The sequence below is a fragment of the Barbus barbus genome (genome assembly GCF_936440315.1).
Source record: "Barbus barbus genome assembly, chromosome: 36".
In the NCBI taxonomy this organism is placed as follows: Eukaryota; Metazoa; Chordata; class Actinopteri; order Cypriniformes; family Cyprinidae; genus Barbus; species Barbus barbus.
In genome coordinates, this window is record NC_136714.1 from 27,656,384 (window position 1) to 27,674,897 (window position 18,514).

The window sequence follows — 18,514 nt, forward strand, 5'->3', positions numbered from 1 at the left end:
TCAACTTTGACACGTTGCCATGGCAACATAATTTTAGATATCAATATTCCCTTCACAGTTTTACATCGGCCGTGTTTTGACATTATTCTGGTGAAGTTTGAAGCAAATCGAGTAAAAATAAGATGCTGAATTCAAAGCATTTTGAAAACGACACACTTCCTGCAGCCAGTTGGTGGCGCTATAACTTTCAGTCATAATAGTCACATCTATCCGATCGGCATCATACAACGAACAAATCACTGAAGTTTGATCTACATCATACAATGTATGTGGACGTTATTAGGCATTTCCTGGGTCTCATTTTTCGCCATAACTTCATCGCCTCGCCACGGGCAAACCGTTCGACATATCAAAAATATCTTCGCAATTTAGCGTCCCCAATGTCTTGAGATCATGTTCACCGAGTTTGGTGGCAATCGTATGGAAATCCTCAGAGGAGTATATCAAATTCCAGAGCATGCGCTTTTTAAACAGCCCTGAATAGCCGACTTCCTGTTGGGCGGAGCCTAAGACATGCTGCGCGGAAGTTGTTCGGCTCAATGAGTTCTATATGTGTACCGAGTTTCATATGAATACGTGCAAGTATGTGTGAGCTATACATCGTGTTTTCTGACAATTTTCCAGGGGGCGCCGTAGAGCCCCTGTGCCACGCCCGAGTCCCAGCCTCAGCGGCGTCCTAATGGCCGCAGGTTCCAATGTGCGTGCCAATTTTCGAGAGTTTTCGGGCACGTTAAGGCCCCCAAAAGTGCCCGGATGATTGAAATAAAAAAAAAAAAAAAAAAAAAAAAAAAAAAAAAATAATAATCCTTAGAAGAACAATAGGGCCCTGCGCCTTACTGGCTTGGGCCCTAAAAATACTGACAGTGTAAAAATAAAAAAGGAGTAGACAGTGAAGGTGTACAATGTGTAATTTCATTATATATATTTGCAGGTCCTCTCTTGGCCAAGAATGGTGAGTAGCCTAATTTGGCTGTACATTTTGAGAGTTGGTTTAAAAACTTAACTTGTTTCCAAACTTAATTATCTACACACCTGGAGTAGTCTACATGAAATGTGTTTGCAGATATTAAATTAGATATTTTTTCTCTCTTAGGTAGTTGTTTATGCATTTGTTATAAGACTTTTTATACTTTATTTATTTTTTTACAGGCCCCCGTGACAAGCTGAGATTTATGATACTTGGAGGTGATGATGCTCTTATGGATAAAGCATGTGGTACAATCCTGGGAGAAAGAGGGAACAGGGATGCATTTCGATTTGGAAATCTGGAGCCCAGGAAGGCTCAAGTTTGTGAACGACAGGTTTCTGTATTAAAAACTCCATCCTATTGGCTGGAACACTTGAAATCAAAGACATTTTTCCGCAGTAGAGACAAAGTAATGCAATCTGAGCTGCAGTTCTTTGAATCACTCCTGTTTCCAGGGCCTAATGCCTTTTTGTTAGTGCTTAGTGATGTGAAAAACTCTGGCAGAGAGAATTACCTTTTACCTGTTCTCAGTGAAGTGTTTGGGAAGGAAGTCTTGGACTATTGTATGGTATTATTTATAAATGAGGTTAGGCTCAATGATGCACAAAATAACTCCTGTTTGAAGATGTGTGGAGGCAGATACCATAGGTTACAGAACACCGATGAAAGTGTTATTCAGTTATTAAAGAAAACAGAGGCAATGACACAGTGGAAAAGCAGCATTTTTTTCACAAATCATTTGGAGTGTTTCGGAAAAGCTGAAAAATATTTTGAGGCTGAGAATGAGATAGAACAGAATAACTTAAGAAGAGAACTGGAAGAGCATAAAGAAAGTGCTGAAAAAAATCTACAGAAGGAAATGAATAATGTGAAAGAACGGAATGCAAAGGAAGTGACAGAATTAAATGAGAGAATCAAAGATGAGCTAAAGAAATTGGCTGAGTGCACAGACAGAGAAAATAAGTTAAGCAATGAGTTGGATGCTCTCAAAAGAAAAGAAAACAAGACGAAGGAGGAATTCCAAAAGCTAAAAGAACAGCTGAGCATTTACAAAACCAGAGAGAATGAGTTAAGCAATGAGTTGGATGCTCTCAAAATCAGTGAAAACCAGACGAAGGAGGACTTCCAGAAGCTAAAAGAAGAACTGATCATTTACAAAAGCAGAGAGAATTTCTTAAGCAATGAGTTGGATGCTCTCAAAAGAAAAGAAAACCAGACAAAGGAGGAATTCCAGAAGCTAAAAGAACAGCTGAGCATTTACAAAAACAGAGAGAATGAGTTAAGCAAGTTGGATGCTCTCAAAATCAGTGAAAACAAGACGAAGGAGGACTTCCAGAAGCTAAAAGAACAGCTGAGCATTTACAAAAACAGAGAGAATTTGTTAAGCAATGAGTTGGATGCTCTCAAAATCAGTGAAAACCAGATGATAGACGACTTCCAGAAGCTAAAAGGGGAGCTGATTATTCACAAAAACAGAGCGAATGAGTTGGGCAATGAGTTGGATGCTCTCAAAATCAGTGAAAACCAGACGAAGGAGGACTTCCAGAAGCTAAAAAAAGAGATGAGCATTTACAAAAACAGAGAGAATGAGTTAGGCAATGAGTTGGATGCTCTCAAAATCAGTGAAAACAAGACGAAGGAGGACTTCCAGAAGCTAAAAGAACAGCTGATTGTTTACAAAAACAGAGAGAGACACTTAAAAGATGACAAAGAGAAACTTCAGAGAGAAGTGGAACAGCTCAAGAACAATGACAAACAACTGCAAAATAATCTGACTGAAGCAAAAGTTAAAGAAGCGTTTCTACTTTCCAAATTACAATCAGAATGTAATATGATCCAGAGAGAGGAACAAGTACAAGTCAAAGAAAAAGAGCTGCATGAGAGAAACAGAGAACTAAATAGAAGAGTCAAGGAACTGGATGACAGAAAGAGCAAACTGGATGAGAGACAGAAGCAGCTGGAGATCAGAGAGAGAGAAGTGAGACAGAGAGATGTCTGATCTATTGAACATCATCACACCACAGCAGTAACTCCCCCTGCTGGTGAGTATTTTCAACATCTGGACACTAAGGGCCCTATCATACACCTGGCGCAATGCAACACCAGGCACGGTTGCAAGTGTTTTTGCAAGTTTGAAAGCTGCATCTTTTGCAAACTAAGCAACCAATTGTGTTGATCGTTGCTTTCTTTGCCGTGAGCAGAAGCTGTGACCAATAACATGAGATGAGAAGCACGACACTTTCATCGCCCCCTTTTCGCATGAGAAGCTATGGGAGAAGTCACGTTGAAGCTATGTTGATGTCTGCGCCGTGTCATCTGCAATAACTTTTGCCAGTTCTGTGTGTGATTTTGTGAAATGTTTTTAGCCTACTATACATTTTTTGTTTGGTTCTGAGCAAAAAGAAAGAAAAAAATATAATATTATAATATTTTAGCACCTCCAAATCCCTGAATATTTCATAATGTTCAGAATGTTGACAGAAATATGATGAGTATAATTAAACTTATACTGTAATATTAGCTATCAATGAACTGACAATGTTATTTAGAAGTGCTTATAACTTGTAAAAAACAACAACCGGGAACAACCAATTCACAGCTTTCTTGTAAGCACCATATACTGCTAATATAATACCAGTACAATCCAAATGGAAAGACAACATTTTTACGAGTTTAAGAGAGAAAACCCATAGAAAACCGTTTAAATAAAAATGGCTTAATGCATTAAGTGTCAGACTTTGTCTCTCTGTCTCTTGTTTCCCCTCCTCTCGTGCCCATATTTGGTGTTCCTGTCCTCGTTCCCTGTAGTTATCAGTTCATTAGTTCCAGGTGTGTTGTTAATTATCTAGTTTAGTCTGTCCTTTATAAGCCCTGTGTTTCCCTGCTTCTGCGTCTGGTCTAAAAGTGTCATTCAGTGATTATCTTGTCTGTGCTCCACGTTTCTGAAGTTGGTCATTAAAAGATTACTTTTGTGAAGAACTCCTTGTCCCCTCGTTCCCTTCCTCTGACGAAACGTGACATTAAGACAGTTAAATATAAAGACCAAATTATAAATTAAAAATTCATTCATAATGTAAGCAATGGGCCATGAGTAAACACTTCAATGTAATGATTTAGTAGAAGTTATATACTGGAATGCATAAATACTCACACATTTCAAATTTTTTTAAATGATTTCTCTAAATTTCAACACAAAAATGGCCTAATTTTACAGAGGTTTTACAATGTTCTCATTCATAAAACACATCATATAATTAACTCTAGTGTCAGTGTGAACTCAAATAACACACAATTATCCATAAGCATTCAGTAGAAAAACTGATGACAGTACACAGTAACAGTATTTTATATGAGGGACATTTCACTATTTTGTGTCCAGTAACATGTTGCACACCCTCAAACTTGTGACTCAAATTTTGCCTGTTTCTTTTTTTTTTTACCAGTGATTTTGCAGAACATAGTCTGAAAGGTTGAGGCAAATTAAATACTCCTTATTTATAACGCTTATTGCATTCTCTTCATTAGAAATTTTTGAGCACTGGTATTTCAAACTCCTTCCTTATTCCTCTCTTTAAAAAAAAAAAAAAAAAAATCATATTCCAAATTTCCTCTACTGGAGTACTTCTCCCTATTCCACTACAGAATGATCTCCAGTAATCTTTCTTAGCCTTCCTTACCACTCTCCCTACCTTTGCTTGGCTTCATTGCATTTATCGTTCCACCAAGGAACAAATTTATCTTTCTTCCTATCCTCTTTGGGATATAATATTCTGCTGCTCCCGTAGTTATTGCAATAATCCTATAAAATTTTTCATCAATACTGGTCCTTTCCATTCTATCAAACCTACTCAATCCATCTTCACTTACTCTGACCAATATTTTCACTATTCTGCCCAATTTGCCTTATCATAAATCCACTTCCCTAAAGCTCCCCTCTTCTCTCCTCCCCTTTCCTTTTTCCATTACCCTGATGATCACCAGCCATAGTAATTCCCTTGAAATGTCCTAATCCGTTATTCCTCCTAAAACGCTGATTCTAACCCCGACATGAAATGTACTCTTGTACCACCCCCATCGAGACAAACATTGAGACTGAGATTCTTAGCATCTATTAATTCTTCAACTACCTGTCCATTTATATCCACCCCAAAGAGTATTATGTGTGTTTAAGTCTCCACACCAGATCACCCACTCATCATTTTGTCCTTCAACTTTTCCAGTACTTAAAATTCTAACCTCTTGCATGGATTATAAAAATGGATTATTACATACTTCTTCCCTTGGTCCTATACTTAAACCACTACATACTCAATTGATTTTCCTATTCCTGCTATCCTATATGGTATACCTAACCTGATAAAGGCCTTCTATGCTCAAATAACCATCATAAAAATGATACAATAATAATACAAAATAAGAAAATTACAAAAAGGGGGTGTTTAACATTAGAAACTGAAAAAAGAGAGACTTGCATGTCATTAAAGACAGGAAAAGAGTTATTTAAAGCTTTTTGTTGTAAAATGTTTACGTTCCGATGCAGAACCATTTTAGGATAGTTTGTGATTAGTCTTAGTGACTTAGGAATCCTCTTCACTACTCCTAACGTTTCACAGATTTCAGAGCTAGTTTTAGAGCTAAAATGCTTTGTGAAATCCTCTTAGAGCAAAACTTTAGAGGCAAGTTATGAGCTACTTTTAGCCTTTAAGATGTTTTGTGAATACGGACCCAGTTTTATCAGAAACAATCAAATCAAGGCAGATTTTTAAAGATGGAGTTTTATTCATGGTGGCAAAATAAACAGTACCATGAAAAAATAATTGTGGTTTTAAAATTGCATTACATACAATTATTCTGGAAAAAAAGAACAGCATTTAGAGATTCAACAGAAACTAAAGAGGAGAACAGCTGAGAAGATCAACAGTGCAAAGGACGAACAACACAAGCTAGAAGCCCATAATGCCATGCAGTCCTTCAGCAAACGCTCGTGTTGTGGCTGTTAGTCAGACTCTATAGCAGGGATCCTCAAATCTGGCCCACGAGATCCACTTTCCTGCAGAGTTTAGCTGTAACCCTAACCAAACACACCGGAGCATGCTAATCAATGTCTTCAGGATCATTAGAAAATCACAGACAAGTGAGTTTGATCAGGGTTGGAGCTCAACTCTGCAGTGGATTGGCCCTCCAGGGTAAGATTGGAGGAACCCTGCTCTATAGCGTCTAAACCAAACGCAAACTGCACTGCCGGCTTCACATTGGTCCAGAATTCATATCTGTACAAGCCAAAAGCTATTTGCACCATCAAAAATTGAAGATTAGGTTAGTATTTCACTCCTTTCTGCCTTTTTGTGTGTTAAACTCATGTTGTTACAATCATATTAAAGAGAACTGATCGCATACTGCACAGGTCAGTCATTCAACAGCAGATGAATCTCACAAAATCTGCAAGTCATATTTCAACGGCAAATCAAAATGAAAATTAATCAGAATTTGAAAACCAATTTTTTTGCATATCTTTACCATAATAAAAAAATATTTTCATTACAGTTTGTATGAATCTTAAGGGTCCAATTTATCATAAAACATGAACCAGACCAAAAAATAAAAATAAAATAAAAAACAATCCCATTACTGAAATACAGAAAAAGCATATAATATTTTTGCAAGTATATATATATAGTATTTATTGCACTAAATGTATGCTAATTATAATAAACAGCTATTTCAGAGGATATTATATATATATATATATATATATATATATATATATATATATATATATATGGGGAAAAAAAGGGTCCTTATTGAATTTATGCAACATTAATTTGTTCCCCTCTAAATTTGGGTTGAAATATGAATAGGACATTTCTTTGTGAGAGTCACTCAGAGATGCTGTAGTCAAACATTCATTTCGAAGCGCGTTTCTTTGTGGTTATTCAGGATGGTTGAGTGAATATTTTCACAGTGTTTCTATAAACACACACTGAGGAGTGTGTTTGTGAGCATCTGTATGAAAACATGCCACACGTCTGTAAACTAATGCAGAACACGCATATAATCATCATCAGTGGCTGACTGAAACTTTAATAATGGAGTCTGCGATTAACTACACAGCATGTTTAATAGTGTCATTTACAACAGTGTCGTCAACTTATTGACGTGTTTGAATGAAACTAAACGACCTAGAGCTAAAAATAACTATATTATATATAAAAGCAAACATAAGTGATTCATATTACTGCAGGGTAATAGTCACAGCTAGTTTTGAAACAACCTTTACATGAAGGGGAAAGCTGTTTGGGTTTAGTATATTACAATAAAAAGACGTTTAGAGACAGATACAGACAAATGTCACAATGATCGTTTCATTGCAAAAAAAATAAAAATTATATATATATATTTTTTTTTTGTTTAGTTTTAAATCAGTAAGAGATTTTGTATTACAACATTATTTTCATAGCAATTACACACATTTTGACCCCAATTCTCCTTGATATCATGCTAAAAACATGTATATAGCAGAGAATTGGGAGGCAAGTGTGCTTATTTGTTATGAAAATATCACAATAAAGGCTTCATTTTCTTTAAAGAAAACAAAAAATGACTTCTTTGCTTTGACTTCGGGGTGAAATGTGTGATAAACAGGTTTTGTGAGATTCACCCATTTCAAAAACTCATTGGGTTTCCATCCGAAACAAATCTGCGCTGATCAGAATATTATCGTAAGCATGTTTTACACTCTGGTCAGGCGAGATGTTATGATTATATTAGGCATTTCACTCCAGGTTTTTTTTTTTTAAAGATGTTTATAGATGTGATTTGAAAAATCATAAACATGCAGCAGAGCAAATATTTTAATTGAACACCAGGAGGAACTCTTTCATCAATTCTTCAGCTCTAACAATAACTTCTGATACATTTCTGATACATTATAGTGGTTACTGGTATTAAGATTGAGATTTTCTTCATAAAAACAGATGTGTGTTGAACACGCTTAACGAGCTGCACTTTAAAGTGCACTTCAGCCAGCATTTATTAAAAGAATAAAAACAATACGAGGCTTTAATAAAAAAATCGACACACTAAATGTGAACAGTACAAAAACAAATCGATTTAAAGAAAAGGTATTGCCGAACGCCTGAGCAAAGCTTCCTCACTGGGTTTCAGACTTCTTTTTGTTTTTCTTTAGGAACGACGGGGTGCGAAACTTTTTCTTCTTCTTTGACGGGGATTTGTTGGGCGATTCGTCACTGCCATGATCACCAGCCGCGTCGTCCCCGGCGACAGGCTCCTCCCCCTCAGGCTGAGGGGCAGGGTCAGTCTGCCCAGGGGCGGGGTCTTCTGCGGGGAGGGCGGCGACTTCGGAGGCTTCATCGGGGGTCAGATCGGGGAGGGTCTGTCTTAAAGTGGCGGCATCACTCTCGTCTTTGAACGTCTGTTCCTGTTGTGCCTCTGTGGAGGATGATGGGAAAAGATAATGGTGAGTTTGTAGATCAGCTCAAGACATGCAAACCAGCCAGGGGAAAATCCAGCGCTCAACAATTGGCTCTTTATGCATGAAGCGTGAAAACCTCTGAGAAAGAGACCATAAAACTGGAATTACTGCAAGACTACACTGATGTCCAAATACAGATGTCAATCTTTAGCTTTAATTATCAAATTGCCACAGCATGAAACACTTGCAACCCAATGCATGTATCTAATTAACAAAAACTAACTACTAACTAACTAGTACTAAGCAAACACAACAACCAGTTTCAGAGTGGATCATGAAAAACTGTGCCTAGTTTGCAAAATTAGGATCTAGTTTCAAGCAATTGTAAATATTAATGCCTTAAAAAAACTCTCAAAAATATATTAATTATTTTTTAACAATTTAAATAAACATTCCTAAGAAAAGTACTACAATTTCAATCATTATTGCAATATATTTACGCAGTAAAACTTTATTTTTTGAAATTAATATAATACTCAATATATTACACACTAATATAACACTTTAACTCACTACTTGATTGATTGACAGCTGTGTTAATTGATTCAATTATTTTTCAAATTCATTATTACTATTAAATTATATACATCTTAAACTTTATATAAATATTCCTAAGTATCAAGAGTACTATCAATAATCTCATAATTTCAATATAGTACAAATTAATTAAAGACACCGATAACATATTTAAAATATTAGTTATGTAGATCAATTGAACAATTTAATGTAATATATATATATATATATATAAATCTTTTTTCAATATTACTCACTACTTGACAAAACTGTGTTACTCAGTTAAATTATTAAATCAAATTATTGAATAAAAATCATCATCTTATCTGCAAACTATTAAAGACCATTAAAGGCAGATTAAATCTTTTAATACAGTAACCTGGATATTTTTCTGCCAATCAAATCCTAAAATGTATTATTCAGCGACATCAGAAACATCAGAGAATCATGCACTTCAGCATCAAAACAGATTCAATCTGAGCGCTTCAAACGCAAAATACACTCATAAATGACACATTTATATTTCCAGAGACATTTCAGCTCTCACCGGGAGCAATCAACAAAGACATACACAAATAAGGCTCACTACTATCTGATATCTACAGAGATGAACCAACCGCACGCTTTAAAACCACGCGTCAACAGTCATAAACAAGAAAGAGATTTTAAGCATTGTGCATCTGAATGGAGAGCCAGACCAGAAGCGTAATATTCATACCTTACCTGTTCTGCTGAAGCAATACTAGACTGCATTAAAAATGCATATTAAAGATCCTTGATTGTTATTGTTATACAAGTTAAACAGAGGAAAAATTGAGAAGTTTCTAGGGAGAGATTTGTTGCTAGCATGATCTCACCGAACTCCAGATAGTTTGAACAACATCGTCTTAATTATTAGATCAATCAAGTGTTTTACCAATAAAATGAAATAAATTAAATCTATAAATAGGGGAAAGTGTCTTTGGACTTACTATGCACAATTCAACATGTTATTTCATAAAAAGAAGAAAAAAAGAGTTTAACGCTTTACTCAAAGGCATATATGTGTGTGTGTATATATATATATATATAAATAAAAGATATAATGCATTATAACACAATATGAATACATTAGACATAAAAGCTTTAAGTGTTGCCAATTTAATATTCATTAAAATTTAATAATCTTCTCTTATAAATTAAAAAGGATGGAAAAGTAAAATAATAATAATAGACTAACAGGTCTAACTAATCCAAACAAATCCTGATGAAATTGGTCACATTTTAGAAATTAAATGTAATTATTTGGAAAAATGTATTGGTTTTCATTAAAAAAAAAAAAGTTTTATTAACTTCCTCCTCCTATGAAAATGTTTTTGTCAGAGTTAAAAAAAAATTAATAAAATTAAAAAAAGTGTAGAAAAGTTAAATTAACCAATAATTTCATGGTCTTAAAGGTTTACATCCAATCAAATCTTGATGGATAAATTCTGTTAAATTTTAGAAGTATAATGTTATTTTAGGGAAAACAATAGCTTGCTTTTTATTAAAAATTTTAATTCAATTTCATTAACTTCCTCCTCCTATGAAATGTAAAAAAAAAAAAATTGTTTTGATAGCATGGAAAAGTAATATAGCAATAATTTTATAGTTTAACAGGTTTACATCCAATCAAATCCTGATGGATAAAAATCTGTCACATTACAGAATTTTAAAATGTTATTTTATGGGGAAAAAATAGTTGCTTTATTAAAATTTTAAAAACAACTTCCAGCTCATAAGATAATATTTGATGTGACAGAACAGAAAAGAAAAATGAATCAATGTCAACAGGTTTACATCCAATCAAATCAGTCACATTACAGAAGTTAAAATGAGGTACAAATGCAGTTTCACATTATTTGAAACGCCGTTTGCAACCCATTTTACTGTAGTAATGGGCCGTATTACTCTACTGGAGCGGACCGGTGCAGATCATCCCTCACAACAAATGAATCTCAGAGGAAAGCGAGGACAGAAGATGAGTTAGACAGCAGAGGAGTGAGCTGAGCAGCGGGAAAACAAACTCAGGCGTGGGGGGGTGAGGTACTTACTATGGTAACAGGTACTCTTTTGCATTTCCATCTCCTGATTGTGACGCAGCCACGAAGAAGAAAAAGCACAAGTAGAGAGAGAATGTCTATGCAGATCAAATCACAGCCACCGGGTTAAATTAAAAAGAAATTAACAGAAATCGTAAAGAGACACAGATCACCAGAAGTAAAGAATGGTTGCCGAGCCATTCTTAAAGACCCCAGAGAAATGAGCATGAAGGGTGAATGAGAACATTTAAGACAGGCGATTTAGAAGACATTTCTTAGATCGGATTACACCTGAATTGAATAAAAATGTGACTTTTTGAGAGGCCTTAAAATACTACAAATTGACTACAATTGCATGATTTACTAGTGACTACATCAGTATTGGATAAACAAGCAGAGTGAATGCAATTAGTCAGAAAAAACATGTTTACAAAAAAACTATTTGTAAAAGTTTAAAATGTTTATTCCATCATTTTATTTCTATTTGTTATAAAAAGGCATATTGTCAAGATTTATAATAATGGCCTACTGTTCATAAATTATTATACTACTAATAATAATTAATTTCATGAAAATAATTCTCAATTATCGGTATCAAGGCTATAAAAGGTGAAAATGTTGGTGCATCCTTACCTATAAAGTATTGTTTATTTTATAATCTCAATATAACAGCTCCTGTTTTAATTAGAAGGGTGTAATCCATAGTAATAAAGACCAAGAGGGTAAATAATAATAGAAAAAATAAAAAAAGGATTTTTTTTTCTTCCATTAAAATGGATTTAAATCAGTTCTGATTTAAGTTCTGCACTGCACTACTGTTCAAAAGCACAGTAAAAGTGTCAGGTCAGACTATTTTATAATTATGGGGAGGGGAACAAAAACAAAACAACAATGATGCCCTTTGGTCTGTTATTACGAACAGCAATAAATGTCTAAAAATGTTAATTAACAAACAAACAAACACACACATTAGGCATAATGTTGCAGATATCAACCGCCTAGAACCGGCTCATGCTCAGAGAGACGTCGTCTGATCAGATAGACGTACCTTCCTCTACACGCAAAGGTGAGCTGGGAGGACTGCAGGTGGCGCTGGGAACTTTCCCCTCTTCAACCTCCTGTGTCTGACCTAGAGAGAACACAAGCATCATTACAGTCCAGTCTGTAAACCTTTTCAAATGCTCAGATCGGACATCAAAACACCATAGATAATACCCACATCCATATGGAATCAGTGCACTTTTTACAATGATTGATGGAGAAAAAAAATCTGTGAAATGCATATAAAGGATGCCTATCTGATATACCGATTTTTTTAAACTTTTTTTAGACAATAACCTATGCCGATAACGAATATATTTCTTTTGTTTGGGAACAACACCAAGTCTCTCCTGTGCAGAGATCGTATTGCTAGCAGACCTTGAGCACACAAGTTATTATTACGTCTTATCGGCAAAGCATATCAGCATCGGTCGATTCCAAAAAAACGTTCCGATAATATTGTGCATCCCTGATGTAAATATAGCAAAATGTGTAAAACTGAGCTGAGTAAAATAAAAAAATAACAATAAAAAACAAAACATTTAATTTACTATTAATAAAAATAGTATATTAAAACACTAAAAACATGAATAAAACGAAAACGACAACAAATGTTAAATAAAATGGAAATGAAAAAATTTATATAAAAATAAACAGATTCAAAATATTAATAAAAATTTTTTTTATAAAGTAATAAACATTTTACTAAAATTTTAAATTAAAACAAATAATATAGAAAATGAACACTAATTAAAAAAGCTACAGTAGTATATTATTAATGATACTAAAAACTACAGTCTCTGTAGTATAGTATAAGTTTGATTCCTTCCAGTTTTACAAATCACTATATATGTGTGTATATGTATATATATATATATATATATATATATTTATTTATTTTATAACAGCATATTATATAATTATTTCATAATAAAATCACATTCATCTGCATTATGAAGTAAAAAAGGAAAACCTCTGAAGAACCAAGAAACAATGTTTTTCAGATCTCAGAGACGCCCATTAGAGACACCACAGTGAGGTTCATTAATACAAGAATATAGAAATAAACCCCCAACAAGAGCAGCAGCAAATCCCACTTCAGAGGACAGCGAAGAGCCCGCAGCTGATTTCAGTCCAGGATTAAGATTGCAAGAGTGGACGAGAGTTACACAGTCTTTACTAAAAGATCCAGGGACGGGACGTTTGCCAGGAGAAGGGTGGGATGGGTACAGACAGGCATGTTGGACCGCCAAGGTTCGAAACCCAGGGACAGCGAGAGACAGGAAGAAAGAAAAAGAGCCCAGCAAAGTCAGAATAAACCCAAAAAGAGCAGCTTTCCGCAGGCAGATGGCAGGCGATACCTGCAGACGGCCCGTCACGCTCCGGCTCAGCGTCACAGCCCAGAGCTTTTAGCACAGCGGAGTGAAACTCCTTATGAGGGGATCCTGGAGCATCAGCTGGACTGTCCTGACCCGATGAGCGGCCCGATTCGATTATGGACGGTGGAGGGGCCGTGGTGGCCTGTGGATCCTCATTTTCCTGCGTGGATGTGACACCTGGAGTCTGGGCTTCTTCGGGGGCCGAGAACGACTCCTCGACCTGTGCTAGATGCAGTACAACAGTTTCTCTCCTGACCTGCGGTGGGCACTGTTGGGCTACACACGATTCATGTGCAATAAATCGAAAACATTGCACAAATCTTTACGCACCCAAATTTGGTGAAAATACTTGTGCTCATACAATTGCTCAATTTACAAAAAAACACATCAAATACATTATATACACACACATTGCTGTGCAAAAGTTTGAGGTTCTTAAAGCAGGGGTCACCAAGTTCAGTCCTGGAGGGCCGGTGTCCTGCAGAGTTTAGCTCCAACCCTAATCAAACACACCTGAAGCAGCTAATCAAGGTCTTTCTTGGTATACTTGAAACTCCCAGGCAGGTGTGTTGAGGCAAGTTGGAGCTAAACTCTGCAGGACACCGGCCCTCCAGGAACAAGTTTGATGGCCCCTGTCTTAAAGAGTTAGTTCACCCAAAAATGAAAGTTAGCCTGTTGTTTACTCACCTTCAAGCCATTCTAGGTGTATATGACTTTCTTCTTTCAGACGAATCCAATCGGAGTTATATTAAAAATCGTCCTGGCTCCTCTAAGCTCTATCATGGCAGTGAGTGGGTGTTTCTGTTTAACAGTCCAAAACATGTCAAATAAAGCATGCACACCCATAATAAAACGTGCCTCACACGGCTCCGGGGGGTGAATGAAGTGTTTTGTGTTTAAAACACGTGTTTATTTGACGTGTTTTGAACTGTTGAACAGAAACACCCAGCCACTGCAATGATAGAGTTTAGAAGAGCCAGGACAATTTTTAATATAACTCCGATTGGCTTTGTCTGAAAGAAGAAAGTCTTATAGACCTACGATGCCTCGAGGGTGAGTAAAACAGTTTAATTTTCATTTTTGGGTGAACTAATCCTTTGTTTTTGTTTTTTTGTTTTTTGTTTTTTAAAAAGAAATTAATTCCTTTTCTCAGCAAGGATGCATTAGAATGATCAAAAGAGATTGCCAAGACATTTATAATGTTGCAAAAGATTACTATTTCAAAAGCTGTTCTTTTGAACTTTATCAAAGAATCCTGAAAAATAAAATGTATCACTGTTTTCACAAAAATATTGGGCAGCACAACTGTTTGACACTGATAAGGATCAGAAATGTTTGTTGAGCAGTAAATCAGTATATTAGAATGATTTCTGAAGGATCATTTGACACTGAAGACTGCAGTAATGATGCTGGAAATTCAGCTTTGACGACAGCAATAAATTACATTTTAACATGTATATTCCCATAGAAAATAGTTATTTTAAATCGTAATAATATTTCACAATATTACTGTTTTTACTGTATTTTTGATCTAATAAATGCAGCCTTGGTGAGCTGACAAAAAAATAAAAATAAAAAAAAAAACATGGCTCGAACAGGCGTGAATATCTAGTTTGTGAAAATCAGACCAGTTAGTTTCAACTTCTGATTTCTGAACTCATATGTAAATGAGAATATGTAAAAAAAAAAAAAAAAAAAGGATAATAAATAAATAAAAATATATAATTTTTATATATATATATATATATATATATATATATATATATATATATATATATATATATATATATATATATATATATATATATATATATATGAAAAATGTAAATATGTAGAACCTTGTCAGGATGACTTGAAAGCAGTAATCACAGGAAGTTTTTGTCATCTGTACTAGATTCTGCAAGGAGAAACGTGCTGATTCTACATTATGTGTGTTCTTACCTTCTGGGCCCTTCTGCTTGAGCTCCATTTCCCTGCAATACTCCTCCAGCTCCTGGTTTGTGAGCTTGTTGAAGGGATTTGGTCCAGTTTTACTGACGATGACGCGTGGTTGGTACTCCTTCTCAATGATGGCTTTAGACGCAGTTACTAGCTCTCCCTGCAGGACCAAAAAAACCCCAGTTTATTCACTGCTATCTTGCTTAAAATTAACGTTTAGTCAACTAAATTTTAGGGGTGTCCCCAACAAAGGATTTTCACAGTCGAATCGGAATTTTTGAATCTTGCTCTTGGATAGTCGAATCATATGTTTGGGGGCAAAATACATTACCAAGAGTCAAGTCAGACATTAGACAGTCATAATTATTGACAATAACACACACGGACAATGTGTAACGGATGCCTCGCAGATACAAAAATAATGTCTTATGTTTTGATTAAAAGATTAACATTAAACATCAGCGAAACAAGTGCTCTCATTATAACGTTATGTATATGACAGTAGTTATTAATGTTCTGCATTTTTGTTTTGAGCTGCGTGCGCTAAAGATGACACATAGAATGAAGCATATAATAGCAGGTTTTTAAATCAATGGGATTTAACTCATCACTCATATAGAATATGCTTCATTATTTATACAACATAACGTTAATATTACGACTTAAAGGCTATCTGCACAAAATGTCCCGAATTCAAACGTGTCTGGGCGGCTCTGAATGAACTCCCTTTTGTGGACGCGTTCTTCACGCAACAACGCGCAGAAACATGGCAACTAAACTCTAAAAATTCACAGCGTTTTATTATAATTAGGGCTGCACGATATATCGCATGCGATATTTAAGGCGCATCTTGTCAGTAAAGCCAGTCCTGTAATCAGCGGTAATTTCCATCACGTGCGTGATTTCACATGGAGCTGCATTTACCACACAGACCTGTTGTTCACTGACAAGCTGCGCAAATCCACGTTCATAATGAACGTGGAAAATGGAAATGACCGCTGATTACAGGCTTTACTGACAAGATGCTTATTAAATATCGCATGCGATATATCGTGCAGCCCTAATTATAACAGTGTTCTCATTATTATGTCATGTATATGACAGTCCCAGTCATAGTCATTAATATTCTGTATTGTTGTTTTTATTGCGTGCGCTGAAGCGATAATCACCGTAGTACTACAATGAAGTGCTTTACTGCAGCGCAACTCAACCAAATGCATCTTATACGAGATAAATGATAAATACATGATATATATATAAACCGGCTCAAATCACTTATACCCTACCTGATCGAAAAAAATCCAGTCTTTTTTCTTGTTAAAGATTTAAATCTATAGGGGTGGTTGGATTTATTCATGCACGTTAAAAATATTTATTACAGGCTTCTATCTTTTCAGATTCTTATTTACAATATTATCTTAATAGGCTGTATATTAACTTATTGGGGGAAAAAAACGGTAGTTCTGTGTGAAATCAGACATTGAGCACCCCTATATAGCCAAACTGGCATGATCATAACACCTCTGTGAATATTCGACTGTGAGATTGGTATCGAATCTTAAACTATCCGGGGTCACCCCTATATAATTTACAACAAACCTATGACAAAAGGTGGGGTCAAAATGTTAAAATGACGTGAATACAAGTGGGACACAACATATAAATGTTATCCAATAAGAGTTTAGGATGAACTTGATGCTTTATTTATTTTATTACACAACAATACAAGTATCCCACTTTTAAATCTGTATTCGACTTTTATTATAAAAGCCTTGTTATTCATTGTTATTTTAGCTGAAACTCAAAATCCCAGCATAGACCTGAGTCAAATTACAATTATTAACTCAAATGAAAACAGACTGTGAGGGAAAATTGAAAGTACGTTTGTCATGCAGCTGATAAAATGTACTTTCAGGTTCTCACTGCCTTGTCTTTTTTTGGCAGATTAATCTGCTATGATTAAGATCAATAGAAATTTGACAGCTAATTAGTTTTGAATTCAGCACTGACGACTCCTCTTTTTAACAAAAGGCCCTGAATGTTATTGTCTGATAGAGTATTGAAGCTGTGTGTGGTTTGATGTTTCAGACATTACAGTATTAATCGCAGGATGTACCTTTCGAATAGACCTAGAGGGACTAAAGCTCCCTGAAGGGTCAATGCCATCAATAGAGTCCGTACAGTCAGAGAGAGGAGCGTCCTGTAACAGTAAAGCTGGTGAGCAGTGCACAACCCCACCACAATTACTGACCACACACAAAACATCATCCTACACGCTCACTAATGATGCAAGCCAGAACCAATGCATACAAGAAGACCTTCCTCTCGCTCTTACACACACACACACACACACACACACACACAGTATATACACATACACACATACAGTATACACACACACATGTTGGTTTTTGTGGTTTATGGGGACTCTCCATAGGCGTAATGGTTTTTATACTGAACAAACTGTGTGTGCTATTGCCCTACACCAACCCTACACCTAAACTTAGCCCTCACAGGAGACTTTGTGCATTTTTAGATTTTCAAAAAAACACCATTTAGTATGTTTTTTAAGCCTTTTGAATTACGGGGACATAGGCAGTGTCCTCATAAACCACCTTCATATTGTAATACCTCTGTCATACCCATGTCATTATACACATTTGTGTCCTCATAAACCACATAAACATGCACACACACACACACACACACACACAAGGGCTTAAAGTTAACATGAAATTAAAATTAATCTAGTTTCAGAACTCATATTATTGAGCTTATCCTGAACAATTAATCTGTGCATGTTTCATTCTTTTATTAACCAAAAAAATTACATATACTTAATGTATCACAAAATATCACTTTGGATAAAAGCAACCACTAAATAAACAAAATTTAATTAATTAACATTACAGCTGCTGCAACAGAGTAAATTTGATAACTGTCATATTTATAACCCAATTTAGTTTAGATTATTAATTTTTACAGCACATTTAAAAACAGCAAGTGCAGACCAAAGAGCTGTACAAGCAAGATTAATAAAAACAAAAATAACAAAAAATAAATATATAACAGGACGATCACAATGTAGTTTAGTGTAGGTCAGAGGCATTTAAATTAAGTC

General features: G+C 35.3%; 1 protein-coding gene across 12 annotated transcripts in view; it reads right to left on the reverse strand.

The window, feature by feature from the left end:
* Positions 1-7,068: 7,068 nt before the first annotated feature.
* Positions 7,069-18,514, reverse strand: part of LOC306856208 (alpha-adducin-like) — a 43,723-nt gene continuing 32,277 nt past the window's right edge. For 2 of the 12 annotated variants that reach the window (XM_079395321.1, XM_079395320.1), the window contains 4 exons: positions 15,397-15,553; positions 13,438-13,731; positions 12,084-12,164; positions 7,075-8,416 (listed from right to left, as the gene is read on the reverse strand). In XM_079395321.1, the coding sequence (XP_079251447.1) occupies positions 8,118-8,416; positions 12,084-12,164; positions 13,438-13,731; positions 15,397-15,553 (831 nt within the window). In that variant the 3' untranslated portion in view covers positions 7,075-8,117. Of the gene's footprint in view, positions 8,417-11,047; positions 11,082-12,083; positions 12,165-13,437; positions 13,732-15,396; positions 15,554-17,509; positions 17,608-18,514 lie in introns of all 12 variants that reach the window. The other 10 variants (XM_079395323.1, XM_079395318.1, XM_079395314.1 and 7 more) reach the window with 10 other exon arrangements.